The 23133-nt window shown below is 32.7% G+C and overlaps 1 protein-coding gene across 1 annotated transcript in view; it reads right to left on the bottom strand.

Annotated features, from left to right (window-relative positions):
• Positions 1-15622, bottom strand: part of MS3_00005021 (uncharacterized protein) — a 38987-nt gene extending 23365 nt beyond the window's left edge. The window contains exons 1-4 of the mRNA XM_051213030.1: positions 14884-15622; positions 6108-6237; positions 3632-3687; positions 659-765 (exon numbers count right to left, since the gene is read on the bottom strand). Of these exons, the coding sequence (XP_051068967.1) occupies positions 659-765; positions 3632-3687; positions 6108-6237; positions 14884-15158 (568 nt within the window). The 5' untranslated portion in view covers positions 15159-15622. The remainder of the gene's footprint in view (positions 1-658; positions 766-3631; positions 3688-6107; positions 6238-14883) is intronic.
• Between the last annotated feature and the right edge of the window lie 7511 nt (positions 15623-23133).

Below are 23133 nucleotides of genomic sequence, written 5' to 3'. Positions count from 1 at the left end.
TCAATTGTCGAAGCCGATGTAAGTTGAACAGAATTTGAAGCTGTGACTTAATGGATGAAAGTCAAACACCTTAAACATTAAGCCACCGCTCCACCTTCATTATTTATCATTACCTTAACATGTTAAAAAACATTAGTATCAGGAATTTTTTTCATTCTAGTCCTTCCATCTATCCACATCTTCCAATGATCCACTTTATGCCTTCTTATCATCACTTTTAACCAAACAATTTTGGTTATTTATTATTGAGTAAAAACACGAAAGAATTAGTTAAAGAAGAAATTCAAATGAAAATCACAGTATTTTCAACGTGATTTAAAACATTCATTAGTTGTTAACAGACCATCACTATCAAATTAGTAATAAGTACGTGCTATAATAAGTAATGAGCTATTCAGGAAAGTAATCATTTTTTTATACACGAAGATGACCAATTGATCATGATAGACTTTTAAATATTAACTGTGTAATACCTGATTTATTCAGTATAATAATTTGTAGTGAGATGAAGCGATCGCAAATGATTTCCTGTTGCATTTATTTATTCAGTTCTCGTTTCTCAGTGAGAAGTAATACATTATTCTTTGATATTGGCAAGATAACAACACATATTAATCAATAATAATGGTGATAATAATAATAATAATGATCGACTTACCTCGTAATATTTGATAAACAAATATTTTCACATGGTCTAAAGATAATGGCTGTGGTGAGACAATAATTTTGTGCAGATCCGTTTGCATTAATTCAAACAAAAAGTAACTATAATTAACAATAATTTAGTTAAGGTAATTACTATACACAGGTTGTTTAGAAAAGTATACACTGAAACCTAAATACCCTTATTAAGCATTATTAATAACAAAGAATAATTCTTCTCTTACTGAAGTATAATTTTATCATGAATAAAAGAAAGTAAATTAACTGACAATATAAACATTTCCGCTAAAAATTCAAGATGTACATCATAGTCAAGTTTAAACACGATTGCGTCAATTGTAACAAATCAATAACAGTAAAAAAATTTTAAAGCTATGAATAATTGACCATAACTGCTCAATTAACTACTAATTGGAAAATTCGTATATCGATTTAATTTAGTTAAGAAGAAAACAAACATATTTTTTTATACTTTACGGAATAGAGAAAATCGATGAACATAAAAGCAAAATCTTTTATATTTATTTGGTATTATTTGGCTTGTATCTTCCCATTGAGGTTTAAGACTGAAATTGATTAGTCTGTTATTGGTATATGTGTATACTGTGTGTATGCCTCGATATTACCTTAAATCACAAGCTTTTTGTAAGAAATGATGGATAGTGGCAAGCAGTGTAATCCTATTTGGGACTCGTCTGTTGGATGTACCTGCACCTGAGTTGATGTTCATTCTGGAACTCGAACTCAGTACCATTCGCTTCAGACGCCATTGCGTTATCCACTTAGCTACTGAGTTCTGATAGCCACTTGCTTGTGCAATGGGGTGAATTCCAATTCAATTGGTATTATTTGGTTTGTATCTTCCCATTGAGGTTTAAGACTGCAGTTGATCAATCTGTTATCAACTCTGAGGTGCAAGTACATCCAGCTGACGAGTCCCAAATAGAACGAAACGCGCGTCCTGGATTCCACTGCTAGCCACTATCCATCATTGCTTACAGAAATCTTTTATATATTATTCTTTGAAGCAAATAAAAATAAACCGATGAATTCCTTTAAACATTATTTAGGTATTTACATAACATACCCAGAACAATGTAAAAACAAAGTTGTTATTTAGAAATCACGAATATGATTTTCTTATTATTTATGTGTGAGCCAAGATGATATTTCCCTATTTACAATTTAACAGATCTATTCACATAAAGAGACTATTTTCTCACATAATACACATATTATCAAATCTTATTTCTAACATCTAAAAAACAGTTATCTACATCACTATTAATACTTTCATTATGTAGTAATAATGATCATTTTGTGTTTACCGATATAAATATGTATTATATATATTTATTTAAACAATCAAAATCTGGTCATCATATGATGTGATCGATACATTATAACAAGCATTAATAAAACGTTTAGTAAATCGATAATAACTAGAACATCACTATGACCTTTGTTAGTTCAAAATCTATGCAAAATATATAATAAATTATAACTATTTAATGTTTCATTGTAATTTAATTAGTTCAATACAATAAACTATTTATTACGTAACCCATGAACTTTGATCAAATTAGCTACTATGAACACAATTAAACGAATTGAATCGATTTATAGTTTTAGTATTTACAGTTGAATAGTTTTCAGATAGGTTGTGATTTATGTAAGATACAGTTTTTAATAGATGGTGTAATAGTATAGTACTATGGATTTATCTACATGGTTGAAAAAAAATAATTGTAATAACAGTAAATACTAATCGTGGTGCGTGGTGCGGGATCGTGGATGCGCAGTGCTGAGTCCCACACTAGGACGAAACGGCCGTCCAGTGCTTCCAGGTTTTCCATGGTGGTCTAACTTCAATCGACTCATGATTTCAACCTGTGAAATTTCTAAAAAAACTCTCCACAAAACCCATTCTGAGAACAAAGAAATCTTACTCAACATTTAAAAACAATTCATGATAGCAATAATAATAATAATAATAATAATAATAATAATAATAATAATAATCATTATTATGAGTAGGTAATCACAGCTTCCTTAGGCGACAATAACCAATAGTAGAAGAGAAAACTGTGGACAAAGCATGATGCATATCAGACCACTATTTTCATACCATCTTTTTTTTCAAGGCACAGATGAAAAAGCAGCCAAACATCAGAATCAGTTGACCTTAAACCAAATTTATAGGGAGGAGGGAGAACACTCATACATATGTGCATGCATATATTCATTTATATGGAGGTTTAGAGGACGTGACCTTAGGACATATGAAGATAATGAATAGATTGTCAGGATATAATGGATGAGTCATAGTACTAAAATTAGAAAATAAAAACTTGAATAAATAAGCAAGTCTCATCTATATACGAAATATTGTTTGCACAGTTGATGTGTACATAAAAATTCAGAATAAGGTAAAAAGAACTAAGACAAAGAACATTAACCCTGTTTTCTACGTAGAACTAACCATAAAGCGCTATTGTTATTATGAAGGAAGGGCTCCTTCAAATTATATATATTATGTAGCATAATAATTCATTATACACAAGGCTTAGAGCGACACAATACAACTTGATAAACCTACACACTTAATAGGCTAAATAATAAATAGGAAAGAAAATACAAAGCATGAAATGAATTATGATTAAATTTATTAATCAGTGATGGTCGAAACAGGAGACGATTTTGAAGTGATGCAGAAAATTTGTAGATTTTATTATTGTGGTATAGTACTAGTAGTATTCTCATACTTGGGATGATGGATGTAACTTCAAGACTTTCATTGTTGTCATGATAGACAACATTAGATTGGTGACTAGTTAATTCTTAAAATTATCCAACTCAAAAGAATATGCAAGCGGCGAAAATAAAGCTGAGTTTATTACTGGTCCTTACAGTAAGAAGAATAATCACAACATTACCATGATATATAATGATTATTATGAAAGGATACATTTCTTCGAAATTCAAATAACTTTCCGATTTGACTACATCGATTAAATTTACAATCTGAAACGAAAACCAAAACAAGATATGTATTATTCCATTTGTTTCAAAATATAACAAACAAAATGATTAAAAAAACTAGTGAATTTAAGGTGTGAGGTTATCCATACTTGTTTCAATGTTCAGTAAATGTAGAGTCTAGGGTTTTCACGTTCATTTAATGGGTGAGTTCTGGATATAAGAGCATAATTTCACAACGGATTTCATTTCAGTCATCTGAAGCTACACAAATATATTTTCTATGAACACGCCACTGTAGTGCTTTGATATCCATCTAGCCCTCACCCGTTACACATACATTTAACACTGAAAAACATATGGGATATATATTCACGGGCACCCATATCAAGTTAACTTAATGTACCGTTTAGAAAACCAGGACAGAGTTGGTTGGAGAATCCTGGTCAGAGGCCTATGCTTTATGAAGGGTAACAGGTAGTAAGAAACTATTTAGAAAAGGCTTTTGAACAACTGATTTACACTATTCATGTTTTTTTAAACAAAAGAGAAAACTGTGCAAATATAATAGTTAAAGCGTTCCCTGTTTAGAAGCACGATGGAAAATGTTCAAATTCAAATGGAATCAAATTATCCAAAACATAGACCGATATGCTACTGTTAATACCAGGCTCTAAGTTGGTCTTGTATGTCAGTCAATTAGTCACGTGCTCAATTAAACCACATGTTGCCAAGCTATTCAACGGTATTAATATGAAGTCGTCTGGATTGTGGTCTGAGCGGATTATAATTGTATTTCAATGATTCCGCAGCGTCTGGGATATCCAAACTCATTTAGTTATTCACATATTATCAAAACTAATTTGTTTAAATTAATTTTATATTTATCTATTAGAAAATATACATTGTTTATCCATAAATATATAGAGATGTACTACAAAAGTTCACCGGCGATACTCGAAACAGCTATAATTAACCAGTTACTAACTAAAGTAAGAAATAGAATTTGTTACACAAAGTAATACCAAGCTAATTAGATTCAAGACACAAAAGTTTACTTAAATTGGAAAAGAAATATTTCACGTAAATTTTTAGTAGTTTGAGTGTTGAAGACAATTAATTCCAGGAAAAAATATTTTTTAATCATGTTAAATATAACTACAACGAGGAATGTGGCAATATAAAATAATAATTAACTTGAGAACTACATAGGAATTTATATTTTAGGTTACAAATCAAAGTGCGCGAAGCTAATCTCCTACCATCGAAATGACCGAACTTCACTGAGTGGAAAGAGTTTGGACTTATAGTCTACTTAATTAGCAAGCAATTCCCCACGCTAATAAATCACAGAGACTTTTAGTTTGTTTAGGACGCTATTAATCATATACTTCAACACAGATAACTTTGGAGCATATTCAGTGAATACCACATTCTAACTATTACAGTAAATAACAATTTGAACTAAAAAATTATCAAAATTTCGAATACTACCAACCATTAAGTGTATTTTGCTGTAGTGGTTTAAAAATACTATATATTCGGTAAGTCATAATCAACGTAGAGACTCGTCCAAATATACGTTAATCCAAGTTGCAATACCATATTAGAATTATTAACATTATCTGTTCTGTTGCAACGAACACTTTATTTTATATTCTTAGTTTAATAGATCACAGCTATTGAAATTAATATTGAATTTAAGAATGGTTAGAACTTAAAAGGAAGTTATTTATATCATAGAAGTAGCCTTCGAACCAACGATCCTTCAGATTATCAGTTCAATGAACAATATATGCTGACTACGTTGAAAAAACCAACTGTTGACAAGATGAAAAAATCAAATTGACTTCATTTCAATATTGAGGCCAATTTTAGAACGGAAATAGGCGTTCAACTACATCACGTTCACCTAAACTAGTTATCTAATAAAGTATCAAGAATTCTATTTTGTAGAAATGAGGTGAATAAATCCACTTCTCAACGTCAAATTATCAAGTTCGTCGAGGGTTTTTTCGCAAATATTATTTTGGCGAGAGCAAAAACCAAGATCTGAATCTAAAAAAGTTACTGATTGAACAATTGAGAAGAGGGATTAATACTATTAGTGAATATTTAGATATGTCGAAAAAATGTCACCACCTATCCAAGACCTCTCCAATGCAAAGTATGCAGGAATTCTTACACAAATTTGTCAAAGACTGAAAACCAATTTTCCAGTAAGCTCTACACAAAACTTCATTCTTGCTTTCTTCGAAGTGAAGCGAACAATATACATCAAACAAGGGTTAGTCGTATGGAATAATTCACGTATAGTTTAAATCAACATAAAGGTAGACTTATGTATAGGAGATACACGTTCTGATATAAAGATGAAATATTTATGCGAAATAAACACGATTATTTACAACACGACTTTGATTAACATCTAATATACAATCATCAATGCATTGATTTCGACTTACATTTTCATGTTTAAGACAAGAGAGCATTTTTAATTCCCGATGAACGCGTTTAGCTGTAATAGGATTATGAAAAACCCGTGGTATGCGTTTGAGTGCCACTTTCTGACCATCACGTGGATCGATAACTGACCTAGAATTTTCACGAGAATAATAAGAAAATCAATTATTCGGGGACAAGCATATATAAATCTTACAACAATACTGATTGAGATTTCATTTATTTTTGTAGATGAACACTAGTATTATAATGATGAGAAAAGGAATCTGATAAAAATTCATATTGCGCAGTCACTCATATAAGGAGGCCCCACACACCGAGCCTTTGACCTAGAGGTCTAATCCACAAGACAGTAAAGCAACGTAAGGAGATCCAGTCTCATGGTAGCCAGTGACTAACAATAGGTTCATATACCATTTATTTCTTTAGGATCCTGAATCCCATGTACACCATTGGTTTGGAATCAAGGTTTTCCAACTCCTCTAGGTGGACCCTCCGTATCCACCGACCCCTTTAAAGCGCCAGACATTCGCTTTTTGTCCTCTCAATTTCGTAAACAACACCCCAGCCGCGAGAAGTTAGTGAGTAGGACTACCCTGGCAGTGGTTGTATGCACGTGGCCATATGAGAGCATTTCGAAAGGGAGAGCTGATTCTCCTCACCCTTGGCCGTACCAGGGCACTTGGGAGTATCAAATTACTTACTGCTATGTCAATAAAAAATGTAGAGTACACAATCATTACACAACTGTAAGCTGCATTTCTAAACCATCCAGTTTGACCGAATAAGAAGATACGTCACTGCAGCTCAAATATGTATGCTCTAATTTCGCGAAAAATTCACTCTGTCAACTTCATTTCGCTGTGCTGATAGAGTATGACAACTTAGACCGATGCACACATGCGCCGGGTTCTACGTTTTAGTTGGCTGACCAACTACTGAGTTAGGGTAGTGAAAAGATGGTGGGTCAGCTCACAGATATACCTGGATCTACGTCGATTATGACTGGAAAGATACTGACTTATTACTAGTGTTATGTTAAAATCTAAACAGTGTATAACACGTACCTCCAACCATATCACTTAGTGAAGATTTACAACCTTATCAAGGTTAGTATTCCATGCCTAAGATCAAGGTTGCTCATTTGATAATAACACCAAACCTCAGACGAACAATTATTTAAAGACACCTATGATTGCATATTATATTGCTTTACATTCACACAAAAAAACAAAGAGGATTGTTATGAGATATGCATGTCTTTTGTTAGGCTTCAAAGTATATCACATGTGATAGTTAGCAAAAGTTAAAATAGGTTTTCACATTCGTGGTGAGAATTCATCAACTACTAGATTACCATTACTGATGGAAATTTCAAAGTGATCAAAATATTTAGTGTTTAACTATTAGACTCCTTATTATCAAATGGAGCGCCAACATATGCCAGTTTTGAAGCATTATGTTACATTCGGGGAGGTAAGGAATACATTTAAATATTTTCTGAATTTTTACCCTGTGTTCATGAGATTGCTACTCGCCAGCAAACGGAACTGTGTCATCTATGTACACTGACTGAATGAATCTTCATTTAAAATGAATGAAATGAGATAGGACTCAAGGGTATTATATGTCATGTTAGAAGTCTGGTTTAATTGTGCTGAAATATATACTTATCAACAGTCCCACGGTCAATAACCATTTAATCGTAATTCTTGTTTTAAAGACTGATGAAAATCGGAGCACGACTGAAAAAGTGAACTACCAAATTACAATATTCGCTGATGAAAGCACCCTTGCAAGCTTACTTTTCAAACAATAACACTCACTATACACGTAGGTAGCTTGATAAAACCCATTAGTTGTCGCTCCACTGACAAGTAGGATATCCACGTTGATACAGACTAAATTAACAGTGGGATATGAAGGAAGCTAGTTTAATTGCTTTATACCTTTATTTCTACGAACTGATTCTTTCTTCCTGCATTATGTCCTTATATTTTACCATCACTGAATTAACTATGAATCTGGTGTTCATCGTGTAGCGCTGATGAGGTGTTGTAACTTGGACCGATGCATACATGTGTCTAGTCCTGCGTTGTAGCTGACTGACTGAAACTGGTTTAATTGAAGTTGGACAAATTACATTGATGTTTTCCATTATTGTAAATGACAATACCTTTCCACATTCCGAAAATGATAATGAACGCACTTACAAAAACCGGAAATGCTTCCTTTGACTAATGACTTAGTGATTATTAGATAAATATATCAACATACAGACTGGTACGAAAGTACACGATCAGTCAAAACGCAGAATTTTGCATATGTCTACATCTGTTCAATTCACTGTACCATATTAGCACAGTGGGTTGTCATGGCGAATCCCAGAGTAGTACAGGTAGCAAAGGTATTTATGGTAATAAGATTAGATATGGAAGGTTCGACTGGTTTAAATACAAATTAATGAAATAAAAAATTATGATGAATTTAGAAGCTTATGATGTAAGAGAAGTGAAGAGTGAATGCACCTAAGAAAGTACATAGGCTTAGACTTTGACACTTCAGTAGTGTAGAAAGATAAAATTAGCGATGAAAAGATAGTTTTCAGAAAATTAACAAAGGGAAATAAGATGCCTAAGACACTAAAAAATAAAGTGTGATTCAGTGTGTGCGATTCAACGTAGTGATTGAGTTTAAATGGATTTTATTTGAGACAAAAACTATTGACCAGTAACTTTTGATTTTTCCACGTTAGAGAAAGGTCTCAAAATTTGTAGGTCAAACACATAGATTGGAAATGGGATGAGAATCGTTAGGTGAAAAGTAGTTGTACTTCTTTTGTATTTTATTAAAAAAGGGCTAGTAATAGTTATTTTTGATTTACAAAAAATACGATATGGTAATTCAACACAACACACATTTTAGATTGATATCATGAATAAATCAATGTTAGACTATCATTGAAAACCTGGAAACAGTCGTCTCGTCCTAGTATGGGACTCTTCAGAATCACGTGTCCACGATCCCGCACGCGGGACTCGAACCCAGGACCTTCGGTCTGAACACACGCACCGCACTTTACACACAAAATTAATATGACCAGTTTTCTACTACAAATTGGTGTCTAATATATATTAATAGTAATCTACTTATGCCCTTCATATACGTACCAGAATTTAGTAGCAGTCAGATATCACAGAACTAGATAATGATTATTACAAAAAGTTCAACTAAACATCTGACGTACATTTTGATCAGATAGTGACGCTTCAGAATAGTCAAAATAAAAAAAGATCCAATAATAACTATAGATGCCTAAATATTTTAATAGCATGTACATGGAATATACCAGCCAAACAGCTACGCTGTGAATTTGATGAAAAGTTTTGTTGACGTGAGAGAGAGTACAATTCTGACAGATACATACATCTATGAGAAACTTTATTGGGCACAATGATTTTCAACATCACACAATAACGACTGTGGGGTTGGAATTACGATCAGAGTAGTGAACATTCAAAGATTAAATCGTTCATCAACTCCGTATAATGTCCACTACGTATTTGCTGCAATAACGAAAGGGATATTCGAATAAGCTTTTTTAGATATATTTTTTGTCTATAGTCGATTTGAGGATCTCATTTCAATAAGTATGTAATAAAGATGGTAATACAGATTAACCAAGATACTATAACTCCTTACTGTCATTATTCAAAATAAAAGGTTTTATACTAAAATATGGTAGATAAACTGAATGAAAGTAGCTTTAGAAATAACTGAACCATTTGATTTGTATCTTAAGAATGATAGGAACTAATCCCACTCAACAGAAACACAGTATCCTCTAAACAATCCTGATGAGTAGAAAGGGAATCTTTTAGCCGGACGTACTTAGAAAAGTAGTTTTATGTACTCTAGAAACCAAACTATATATGTTATGAGAAAACTAAACGATACTAAAGATGTAGAGATTTCGTATGTGAATTTCATAGCTGAAAACGGAATACCTGCCTAAATAGAACTCATTTTATATGCAACGCATAAATCTTTAAAATGTTATGAACAAATTAATGTAAACAACTGTTCACTGATCAGTAAACTCAGTCAATCACTGACGAAATTCCCAAATTCCAAAGTGATATCAAATTACGCTTTTACAACTCATCATTGAAGATATATGAATAAATATCGATTGCCCGGTGTTTTAGGTACTTGACTTTACCCATCAATGAAGATTTAACACAGTTCTATCTACTAAAATCTAGAGAGCCAGGAATAATCAACATAACCTACGAAAGTGATACCAAACTTAAAACAAAACAGTACGAATCATTGGGTATGAAATTCTAGGAATGATGTAATGTTCGTGACAATTTTACCGTTTTTGCAGATAATTGAGAATAAGTAGCAGCTAAAAGTTACAATAATCAAAAATTTGGCACGACAGAAATTAACATTAATGTAGGTAGTGTCAAATTCCCTATCAAGTCAAAAAATATATAATTTGATTCATCAAAGGCATTAGTTTCTGTCCTCAAACGTTCAACCAGTAACTTTGTAGATTCTATGTGAGATTTTGTGATGCGTCGAAGGTTTTTAAGAGAAGGTGGAAGTTTACATGAGCGCAAACATTTTAAGAATTGACGTGGGAAACGGCATGACTTGAGACATTCATCAAAAAACTTAAGTCGGGTAATTTCTCTCGATATTCTGCAGCGTATTGTCACTAGGCGATTCAGTGACTTGAATGACTGTGCAGGGAGACGCATTTTCAAAAATTTCATACACATAGTTCCCTTTATTATTTTAAAGAGAGTAAGAACAAAGGTTGGTGCAGAATAATATGAATTCATTTTATTTCGTTAGGTTCTCATCAGCTGCTTACAACCTAAAATATTTGAAATTCAACGTTATTATAGATATTGACATACTTATATAATAGAGGGCGATGAAGGATGAATATATGTAACATAATGTGGTAAAGATTTCGTTAGAGTGATTGAGGTCATAAAGTTTCTTTTTGTTTCGAATATATAGAGTTTGGGAGGGAAGGTTCCAGAAAATTGAAATAGTGATTAGAAATCATGGAATTAAAACACATTAGACGATTATGTAATGAAGTAACTGAAAATAGATTAATGTTAATAAAGAGAGATATGAATTGAAATTGGTCAGTTATGAGTGATGTAATTATAAAATTCAGAAAGAGTTGAAATGACGTAGTAAAAATAAATAAAATAAAAGGGGGGTGGGGTGAATGTTACCAGGGCAAAGAAAGATTTACTACTGTTTCTTTTTGTATACAAAGATCTGGTTTTAAACGTTTGATTGCTATTGCTTCCGCGAATTTCAAAAGGTTTGAATTTGATTGTTTGTTGATCACCCTGAAGGACTTCAGTATATCGACTTCGTGTCCTGTGTCAATGAGATGTCTTGCGACAGCACTGCTAAATGTTTTTAGTCCGTTTGATCTCAAACTGTTCGGAATATGTTCTTTGAATCGGACGTAGGCTCTCCTTTCTGTTCTACCAATGTAACTGCTTTGGCAGATACATGTAAATTTGTATACACAGTTGGTGGTAACATGAAAGGGATACCTGTCGACCTTTGATTGTGTCAAAGAACATGTCGTTTTGGACAGGACAATCAATTTAGCTGCAGGATATGTTTTTGTCAGTGCAGTTTTTAGTCTCATATTGATCGATCCTGTGACATTATCGCCTTTGAATTGAAGTTGAATAAAAACAAGTTTTTTATTTACTGTAGTTTCTTTGGGTATTTTATCTTCACGTTTTCCATATTTCTCAATGAATTTCAATGGGTATCCGTTATTTCTTAAACACTTTTTAACATTCATAATTTCCTCTTCTATTGTATCTGCAGTGCATATTCTTTCTGTCCTATGAAACAGTGTTTTAACAAGCGCCTTTTTATAATTGATTGGACAAAAGCTGTTGAAATTGAGATAACTACCATTCCATGTGTCTTTCTTATAAACTGAGCGTTGAACTGTGCCATCCTTTCTTCGTTTTATCGCTATATCGAGGAAATGGAACATGTTTTCTTTTTCATGTTCCATAGTGAAATGAATATTTGGATGAGCTTCATTGAAAAACTTTAACAGATTTGTTGCATGTTGTTGATTATTACATAAGATGAATGTATCATCAACATACCTCGAATAATACATCATTTCATCAATCGCTCCTTTGAGCTTGGTTCTTTCGAGGTTAGCCATGAAAATATCTGCTAGGACGGGGCCTAACGGACTTCCCATTGCTACACCATCGGTTTGTCGGTATATAGTATTGTTAAACTGGAACTGAACATCTTTTGTACACAAGAGTAATAGACGTTTGAATTCTATTGCTGGTAGAGGTAGGATATCAGGATGTTGACAAATTATGTCTATGGTTTCAAGAAGTGGTATTTTTGTAAACAATGATGTCACATCAAACGAAACCATAAACTTACCAGCAAAAAAATTTTATGACCTCAATCACTCTAACGAAATCTTTACCACATTATGTTACATATATTCATCCTTCATCGCCCTCTATTATATAAGTATGTCAATATCTATAATAACGTTGAATTTCAAATATTTTAGGTTGTAAGCAGCTGATGAGAACCTAACGAAATAAAATGAATTCATATTATTCTGCACCAACCTTTGTTCTTACTCTCTTTAAAATAATAAAGGGAACTATGTGTATGAAATTTTTGAAAATGCGTCTCCCTGCACAGTCATTCAAGTCACTGAATCGCCTAGTGACAATACGCTGCAGAATATCGAGAGAAATTACCCGACTTAAGTTTTTTGATGAATGTCTCAAGTCATGCCGTTTCCCACGTCAATTCTTAAAATGTTTGCGCTCATGTAAACTTCCACCTTCTCTTAAAAACCTTCGACGCATCACAAAATCTCACATAGAATCTACAAAGTTACTGGTTGAACGTTTGAGGACAGAAACTAATGCCTTTGATGAATTAGTTAACAGTATGAGTATCGTATGTCGCATAAAATATAATTTGATGATGGAATTCATTTAGATTTATGTATTCGTCTTCGAACTACAGTTTTAAAGACAACAATACTATCCAGATGACCTAACCGAAATATATTGACCTAAGTTTCAACTTGTCGATTGAATATTCTGGATTAGAATCAATAATGCAATCGTTTGGATCTTTGTAAGAAAATTACTTAAGATTGAAACATTTATTTCAATAGATTTGGGCTGGCGTTAAATCCACAACACCTACCGACTATTATTTATTTTCACCTAATATACGAATTTTAGGTTGTGGATTGGGATTTCAGGCTCTGGGAGTGACCACTAAAGAAAGATATCTGTTTCGATCTGTGGGCTTCGGCAGTATTCTAGTCTGCACTCAAATATATCAATGAAGTCATGAAGAAACTGTTCTGTTCGCTTCACCTAACTACCGACTCAAAAGATACAACTGTTACACTCACAGAAGGGTTATCAGCGAAATTATACCATCTTATTACTGACTCATCCCAAATACTATGATTAGTTTGATCAAATTTGCTAGAATGGAGGATCACGAATGTGCAGTTATCAGAAAAAGACAAGATGAAGTAGTTAAATCTACACCGGAAATACAGTGAACATTAGAATGGCTTCATCACTCTAGTAAACAAATACATTCGAATCTATGGACAGAATACACACCCTATGGTCATCCTCTAGTAAAACATGACAAAACTCATTACTTGATATTTGCCTTTTAAACAATAAAGTGTAAATGCCCAGTATGTTATCCTCAAATAATAGAGTGATTGAGAAAATGCATTTATCTAGTACTCCGTATACTAGTTTTATCAATCATGACAAATTTGATAAAAGAAAAATCGATAATAAGTGGTGTAAGGCCTTAGTCAAACTTTTGTCTGTTAGCAAAAATTCCTCATTCATGAACAAGTGAGTATTCTAAGTATCTTTTACAAAATTTATTGAACAAGTTACCTTACAAGCTTAAACATGGGTTCACAGAATAAAATGAACACATTAACTGAATCCTTGAAACGAAATCTAACGAAGAAATAGACAATGAAGCCAACGAAGAAAAAATTTCTACAAGCGTTCTTTGCAAAGTTGTCAGTCATTTTAGCTTTTTAGAGAGGAGTGTTTTACTACCATTAAGATTTTCCATCCGTGAATCTCAACCACAATCATACATCAATATGACCGTTTTTATACGATGTTTGGAAGAACCATGAAATAGAATCAGTGACAAAATGATAATTATTCAATTGCAGAAGTTCTCTTGTAGCATAGCCTTGTAGAAGGTCAATTAACAACTGTTTTTTTTCTTCGGAAATTGAGAAAAAACGGTTACATAAAAATTCACTACTAGCAAGGAGTTGCGGCGTTTAATTTTTGCAGAATTGATGCCTTAAAATCATTCAGAGAATAAAATGGAGAGTAAACTACTACCAGTGCCTACTAGTGACGATCGGCTAACCATATTTTTTTCAGAGTTAGATTCAATTGGACTACAAAGCTTCATGGCATGTATTCAAAAAGGATATTGCTTAGTGGCAAAACTATGCTAACAACTGACTAAACTCACAACAGTTGTCGAAGTTATTCAAGTACAAACCGATGTAGCAGTTTATCTTCCAAAATGAATTTTAAGACTTGACGAGTACACGAAACTAATATGTATATGTGGAATTGTGTTAACAACGTAGATCTTAAAATCAGTGATATTTCTTTAAAAAAACAAAACAAGGAATATACGACTCACCAAACAACTCCGAATGCCCCGTAGCCCAAACCTTTCTCCACAGAGCCATGATTTCCCTCTCCTTGGCCACGAGGGGGTAGGAAGAAAGGTTTTATATGACTGACACCAGTAATACATCCATTGACGGAAGTTGCAAGAAGCGCCTCCTCACGCGTTGTCGTCGCATCAACAGGCGTGGCTGGGGGTGTAGCTCGTGAAGGAGTGTAGCCCACTTGAACTAAACCTCGGAAAGGGCGATGAGGAGCCGGCCTCTGGCCTACAACCGTCGTTGACATGGAAGCAAACGATTTAACGTGATCCACGGCCAGAATGGGCTGCAGGAATGATGTAATAATCAGTAGATATTTAGGGATGTGAAGACCGAAAACATGTGCAAATTCACTGAAATTCTATGCAATTTCGCAAGGCAAAATAGACCACCATCAACAACAATCCCAATTCGAATCCTGAGAGAAGCGAACGTTTGCAGCTGTACTGAATAACAACCTATATATAGTTACAGTACATATGCCAAGCTTGATGCCAATTCTGGCACGCAGGCTCAAACACTGGACAATCCTGAAGACCAGGCTGACTCAGTGACACGAGCGATTTCAATTTATATGTGTCTGTCTATCCTCTAGGCCAATCGACTGATTCATACATTAGAGAGGCAGGCAGATTAAACTGACATACATGTCTGGTTTCTAAAACTAGGGGAGGCGTAATTTTGACCCTGTGCAAAGCAAGCGAACCAAATCAAAGCAATTTTTTCTAGGGTTTGACAGACTACACTAGTCCTCTAGACCTCTGAAATCTATTAGTTGGTGCATCTGATAGGTCATTGCTAAATGACATTTTTTTTCTATTGCTGTCACTATTTAATGGTAAAATTTCTATGGTTGAGAGAAAATGAGTAAATATGTTGGTGTGTTTAATTAAGGAGTGGAATTGCTTGAAAAAAACCAATGATTTACGTACTTTGTTACTGAAATGGAAACAGTGTAAAATAGCAGACAAACATTGCCGTGATAAAATTTCAATTACAAGTAAGCAGAAAAAGTTTCATAGAATAGTAAGAAAAACGTCAGTTCGTATCTTAGTAAAATACAATGATAATGTAAGATGGCTCTATTTTTTTATAGCTTACTGCGAAAAGGATGTCCGCAGCACCTAAGTATACATTAAATAAACAAGCAGAGTTGATTAGAAGGTAGTGTAAACACGTAACATAATATTCAATGTTTTGTAATTTCATCTGAATTCTAATAATCCTCACTAAATCTTACGAATACAATTCATTATCATACTATGAAAGTCATAAAATAAAGATTAAAAAGTGTGGTAACAGGAAAACTTAGGCCTTGAGTTGAGTAGCAACATGACTAAATCAATAGATTCAGGTTCGTAAAAATCAATGACAAAACATTTAACTAATAAAGTCCTTCTAGTTGTGAAATAAGACTATGAATTGAAAAATAATTGGTGAATAATGCCATCAAATAAGGATTTTATTACTATGGTAGACGAATACTGACAAATACTCTCTTTTAAACATGGCGAGACTACAATTTGTGGACGAATCAATCAAATTTAGGACAACAGGTTTTGGATCTTAGCGCGAAGGTCATCCATCCATTTGGCTAAATAGAGTTTTGACATTATAGCTGATATCAGTTCGTGATGAAAACCCTAAATCTAATTCCCCACCTTAACCATCAACTGTAAATCATAATCTTTATTCTTCACACAGCTTTATAACCCTCATTTAGCTCTAGTAAGTTAGTGAATATTCTCAAGGTCACTTTAGAGTTGCTCAATGGTTGTCCATAAATTATAGTCTCACCAATTTTTACTCTACTGTTGTATTGTATGTGATGTTAGACCGTTACTTGTTATTTGTTCAATGTAATAAGACAACAATGGATAAATACAAAGGAGAATGCAAGACTGTTGGTAAAAAGTTGTTTATACCAGAAACACTGATTCCATCATTGATGACATTCAAATATACAGTGAAATATATGTTTTTTAAAACTTTTGGTCGACAATTAAATTTGATTGTATCGAACTTGTATTCTTGAAAATGTTTCTAATTAAAAGCTGTGTATATATCTAATCTTCCTAAAAAAAAAAATACATTTCATTTAATTCTAGGTGAATTGTTCACTTTATTTCTGTATATATGTATGCACTTATTGGCTTTTTTTCTATTTTAGTTTCCTAGAAGAAACTTGTTGAAATACTTTGTGCTGAAAATTCGACATTGTACCAAAAAGTATAATACTGAATAAAGCCAATAATAATAATAACGATAATCATAATAATAACTGTCAGTGGTTAATGTTAATTAATCAATAGTTTAACGTATCCATATAATTTGCAAAATTAATAAAACAAACTCCTTTAACTAACCAACATATAGGGAAGACGGACACATTTTGGCAACACTACACTTTCCCATCAATGTCGAATGGTTTTATGTAAGCCAGTGGAGAAAGTGGAACTTTCAAGTATGTCATGTATGCATATAATGAAATTCTCACATTAGAAATACATATATTCCAGTGATACATGTATAGGTATTGATGAGTGCGGTTGCTGATATACGGTACATCTAATCATAAAATGCACAAACAAGTTCACTCTTCCTAAGAGTCTAGATAGGTACAGAAGTTTCTGCTTGCAAACATATTTTACCTGCATATATCAAACGCATAGACTGAGAGCCAACCATGCCACAGAATGTATATAGGTAGAGATGAGATCACCCCCAGGTCGTAGCCTAGAAGCTTTAATCACTAAATGAATATCAAGTACTCAAATTAGTATATAAAATGGGTCGTCATAAACGATATGCTCACATCACGTTCATATCACAAGCAGGTTTAGGGTCGACCTATGTGCACTGGTTACAGAACACTTTATGGCCTTCGCTCTGGCCCGCTCAGACCTTATGGGCTCTTCCAAACAGTCTGTTCAGGCACCAAAATAAAGCTTTCTCGAGCTCCACATTCACACTCTCAATTCAGATTTAATATATCTTTTGTTAATCAGAATTAAGACAGAGTGGATGATTACCCCGATCTCCATCTTTGGTAGAGTGGGTGGTCAGTCCAGTGTCTGATGTGCCACTTGCGTTAATCCATGGAGAAAAAGATCACCAGCTATCCAGGGAGCAATATGAGGAAGGGCAAATCGGACTTTACCCTTCCCCTAAATCGATTGTTTGTCGTTTTTCTCCAATTTAGTGCAACTGTTGTTATTGACGGTGTTATACCGTTTAACAATGTCTCCCAATAGTTATGAGAAAGATAGTACATTTTTCTTTTTTTTTCAAATGTTATTCATTACTGGTATTTATATATTGGTATAAGGTATGAACAAATATATACTTATAAAGAGCCTTTACTCGTTTTAACCATATAAATTGTTCAAAATTTTATTGTACTGTTGATTCTTAACTTTAATTGCTCTATTTATTTGTATGGAAGTTTTTTTCTGTGAAATAAACCTATCTTCCTGAATTTCAGATAGATTTGCCATAATCATCTCCGAGTGTGTTCTTGTACTGTAGTAAAAACATGCCAGTTTAGTGACTGGTTTAAATAACTAAGATAATCGATAAAGTTCCCGTTTAGTAAAAAAACTATGGAGATATGTCACACAATTTAAAAGACCTATTCACATATACTACTCAATGATTTTGATACTACCTGTTTGACTGGATATATAAAAAAAGATAGAGAAATAAATATGTAAGTTAGTAATTACATCTTACACTATGCAGTGATCGAGTTGTGAATAATTCTTATTGAAATGTAACAACATTCGGAAAACCTTAACTCTACGATACCTCATTAAAAATCTATTTTTGTTATATTTACAGCTCAGTTGATAATAACAATTCTGTATGGAAATAAACTCGATAATATACGTCAGTCGTAAACAGATTGTGTAATTCTGAGTTCACTATGACTATCTATCCACAATTCAAACATTTACTGTTTGTTCAAAATTTGTATGATGTTTAACGCGTTGTGTTTGAGTATCATAATGCATAGTTTGTTTACCAATGACACAATTATTTGATAAGACGAAAGAACTTTAACAAATGATCTGTTCAGTAATAAATATATGTGATTGTCAGAACATCATTACAAAACGGGTGATACAGAATAGTTTTACTTTAAATCAAAAGGTCAACTACTTCAAATGATGGCGGATTTCAATGCTGTTAAGTAGTAAAAAGTCAGTCGATTTAATTGGAATGTTTCTTATGACATCATGCTTGTAAGTTGTTTTACTTAGCTATGATGTAATATATTACGGCTTTCCCTATCTTGATCTAATAACAAGCGCCTTATGTTCAGATCACGGAAGCAAGATGTAGTGCTCCATATTTTCTGTCTAAGACGATTAGAAATATAGCACAACTATCATCTAATGGAGGACTACATATCTCATAGTCTTTCACCAGAACCCCGGGAATATTTCTGGTAACTATTCATTGGTCAGTGGAAGATCAATGTTATCGTTATTATTATTATTATCATTATTATTTTAACAACATAGAAGTTTCTAGGAATTATTTAATTCCTACTTAATTTGTTAGATGGCTTTTAAAGTGATGGAGTAGTATGTTGATCGTATAATCGTAAATTGACTGAATTTGGAATTCTAGATTATCAAATTCTATCTCTGTGATTCAAGTGTAAAGACTTCTCCCTGAGCTCTGTTCCAGAAAAGTATTGTATACACTTATTAGGAGTCCCTAATTAAAGCGTTTACAAATCCCGGTCAATCTATAATAAAAACTATCTAAATAATGTATTTAATAATAATATTTAATATTTTATACCTTTGCTTTCTAGCACCTTTCTCACTTTGTAGAGATCGATAGACAGTTGATTCTCATCTTAAAAATAAACCCAGTTTTTTATTTCCCTTTTTTCTTAAAACATTCACTAGAATTTCTATGCATAATGGCACTAAAAACTAAATATTGTAGAATCTGACATTTCCAGTCACTGTCCTGTTCATTTAGTAGGTATTACACTCTTTGATCTTTATGTTACCTGTTTTTTATTTAATTTAAGACCCTAATTTGTTCGGCTGAGTAACACCAGACACATCCATAATAGGTTTGAGTAGTATCAAATTGATTGAAAGCTACTGAAGATTCGGAGACGCACTTGTAGATGATGACTAGAATGATTCGGATGATAATGACGATGATGACGATGATGACGATGATGATCTAATTTTTATTATCGTCCTAAAGATTGACTGGTACTGAACGTAACATTTTTCACCAAAACACTATTAGTTTCATTCGTTTACAACATTCATTTATATAGAAACAGTAACATTATTCATTTGACTAATTTGTAAAGGATTGTTTATTCCAATCATAGTTTTTATCCTATGTGATTTCTTGAGAAAAAGCATGAGCACTTCCGAAATAAAATAAAAAAAGAACTGATACTAAAAATCTAATTTTGTCATGTCTTCTAGTGTTATCATCCAAACAATGAGTTCAAAAGTCAATGATAATTTGTGATCTAGTATCTGTAAGAGTTGCTTATTAACAATGCGAGTACTAATATCATTTAACCTAAATTATTTTTGAATAAGTTTTTCTTTCCAAAACAGATGTTATTACATACTGAAAAATTCAGTGTAAGTTATAATGAATACAAAGCAAAAGGACTTATTGTGACGTTCAAGAGATTCTTAAGAATATCTGAAAAATTAAAGAAGTAAATCTTACAATTAAGCAGTCTGAAGATAAGTTTGGAGGAAAGAATATATGTTCAGAATAATAATTATCCACCTTTCATTATATAATAGATTAGAGCAAAGAATGATTATTTTACTGACCTATTTGAAATAAGATGAAACTCCAAGGATTGAGTTTCACGGGTCTAATTATAAATATATATATATATATATATATATATATATATATATATATATATATATATATATATATATATATATATATTGGACAATGTTCTTAATTCTAGAATGAACAAGAAATCCCTCAAAGTATATGTTAGCTTAAAATCTATGTAGAACTGCAATGAATAGTATGTTCAACGGAGCGACCTATAAAACAAACAACTAAGATGCAACAACTACGGTAATATTTGACACGCCATAACATCAGGGGAAATATGTGACTAATGTGACAAGCAATGTCTTTTGTATGGCTGACACATGTAAACAAAACATATTGAATATCACTATAATTATGGACGTAATCCAACAGAAGCGAGAGAAAATACAGTTTTATTAAAACTAGGAAAACTACTAAATTTTACTGTTGTTATAAGTATGTTGGTCATGTTAACCATTATAAATGCTCAGTCTCCAGTGTATAGTTGATGACTTTTATTCATTATCTTACCACACTTTCTACGTATGAGTATTATTTGTCGTTAGTTATTATTATTATCTAAATTGTCTAATGCCTGCATGTTACTGATAGACGTTTTTTATAAGGTCAATTCCTTGAATAATCTCACCCACATGATATTTCAGTTTAGCTGTCTTGATAAAGATCATTAGCTGTTGTTAAGAGAATAATGATAATGAGTTTATCAGGTCATCGTACAATTTAGATTGAGGACAACATTTTTTCTCTCACCCGATTTCTGTCTAATTTTCCTTCTGTTAAATTACTAATTTTCAAACGAAAAAAGTTACTTTTTTGATGCATAGGAGGAAACTTATTATCAAATCGTTTGGATAGATTATTTTTGTTTAAATCAGGTTATTATTAATAGTGTAGGCGATTTGTAGACGACTTCAACAGTGAAAATATTACATTCTCCACAAATCCACAGTCCTAATAACAATCGTGTGCACAGTAGTGACCAGCTTCAAAATGTACTACTGGAGTTCTGAGGAGAAGTCGTGATAAGTGGAGTCCAATCTTTAAAAGACTAATATTTGAACGAAGGATATTCTTTTCGATAAATTCTCTTCAGGTTCTACAATTATATATCCAGATTATTAATCCGAAAAATCTTTGTTGGGCGTGAGGTAGTTACTCAAAGCAGAGAATGGGTGAAAGGTTGTGCACCATCGTAGATTCATTGAAATTCGATATAGACACCATTGAGTGCCAGCGCAGTAGTCTAGAAGTTAGGCATTTGCACACGAGAATGTAGGCCCTGGATTCGATTCTTGCGTGCAGCTCGTAGAACAGAGCTGCCAAGGAGTCCCATACTAGAACGAGACGACCGTCCAATGATTCCTAGTTTTCATTAGTGGTTTCAACGACAAAGATAATTATTAACAGTGAAATAAGTATTATGATAAAACAAAAAATGAAATTCCTTATCATCTATAACATTTTTTAAATTTACGATATTGACCGAATTGACTTGCAAACAGAATGTTTCATTTTGTTATCTGTTTGTTTCACTGTATTGAAAACAATGAAGCAACTATAATCAATAGATTTTGGTAAGCCCTACCGATTGGAAATACATAAAAAGTCACTTATCTTCTCATAACCGTTAATAAATAAAGTGTGTCAAAGATTAGAAACAACTAAAGACCCTTAACAGTGAGAAACACACTGATGAGAAGTGAATACATCCTACAATATTATGACTGGTTTCAATTCATGTCACAAGTCACTAATAAAAATGAAATGTGTGTAGTATCTTTGGTAAACCTTGAAAAGGGAACAAACCAAACTAATATTAATATTATGTACTCTTCCATAATAATAATAATAGTAGCAAAAATAATGGTAATAACGTAATAATGAGTACATGTATCACAGTTAGCCTTGGTCTGTTCAAAACATTGATAAGTAAATTGAATCTTACCTAGCTTCGTTAGAATAGAACTGTAACTCAAATACAAAAATAATTAAATCACACTTCTCGACTGTAATACCATTTCAAAACTAGGGTATTGTTTCGGACAACTGTTTTTATCCTAATTTGGAATTCCTTATCAATGCGTTATAGTGATAAAACCACCAAACTTAGTGACAATAGTTATAGCGTATACACTAGTAACTAGCTTTAGGATAAATTTCTAGAATTTCTGGTGGACTAATAAAGTCGAAAATAAGATAGTAAATACCATTTTGTCACCATCTGACTGTTGAATATATTGTAACCGTTTATCGATTTACTGACATCTGTCCATATGTATTGCGTTTTACAAGTCCTATCATTTATGTCATTGTTGTTTCTGTCATCCCACTTATCACTGATATATTCGTCTTTCCTAATAACCTTTGGT

The sequence above is a fragment of the Schistosoma haematobium genome, chromosome 3 (genome assembly GCF_000699445.3).
Source record: "Schistosoma haematobium chromosome 3, whole genome shotgun sequence".
NCBI lineage: Eukaryota > Metazoa > Platyhelminthes > Trematoda > Strigeidida > Schistosomatidae > Schistosoma > Schistosoma haematobium.
This window is presented reverse-complemented; position numbering and strand designations above follow the sequence as displayed.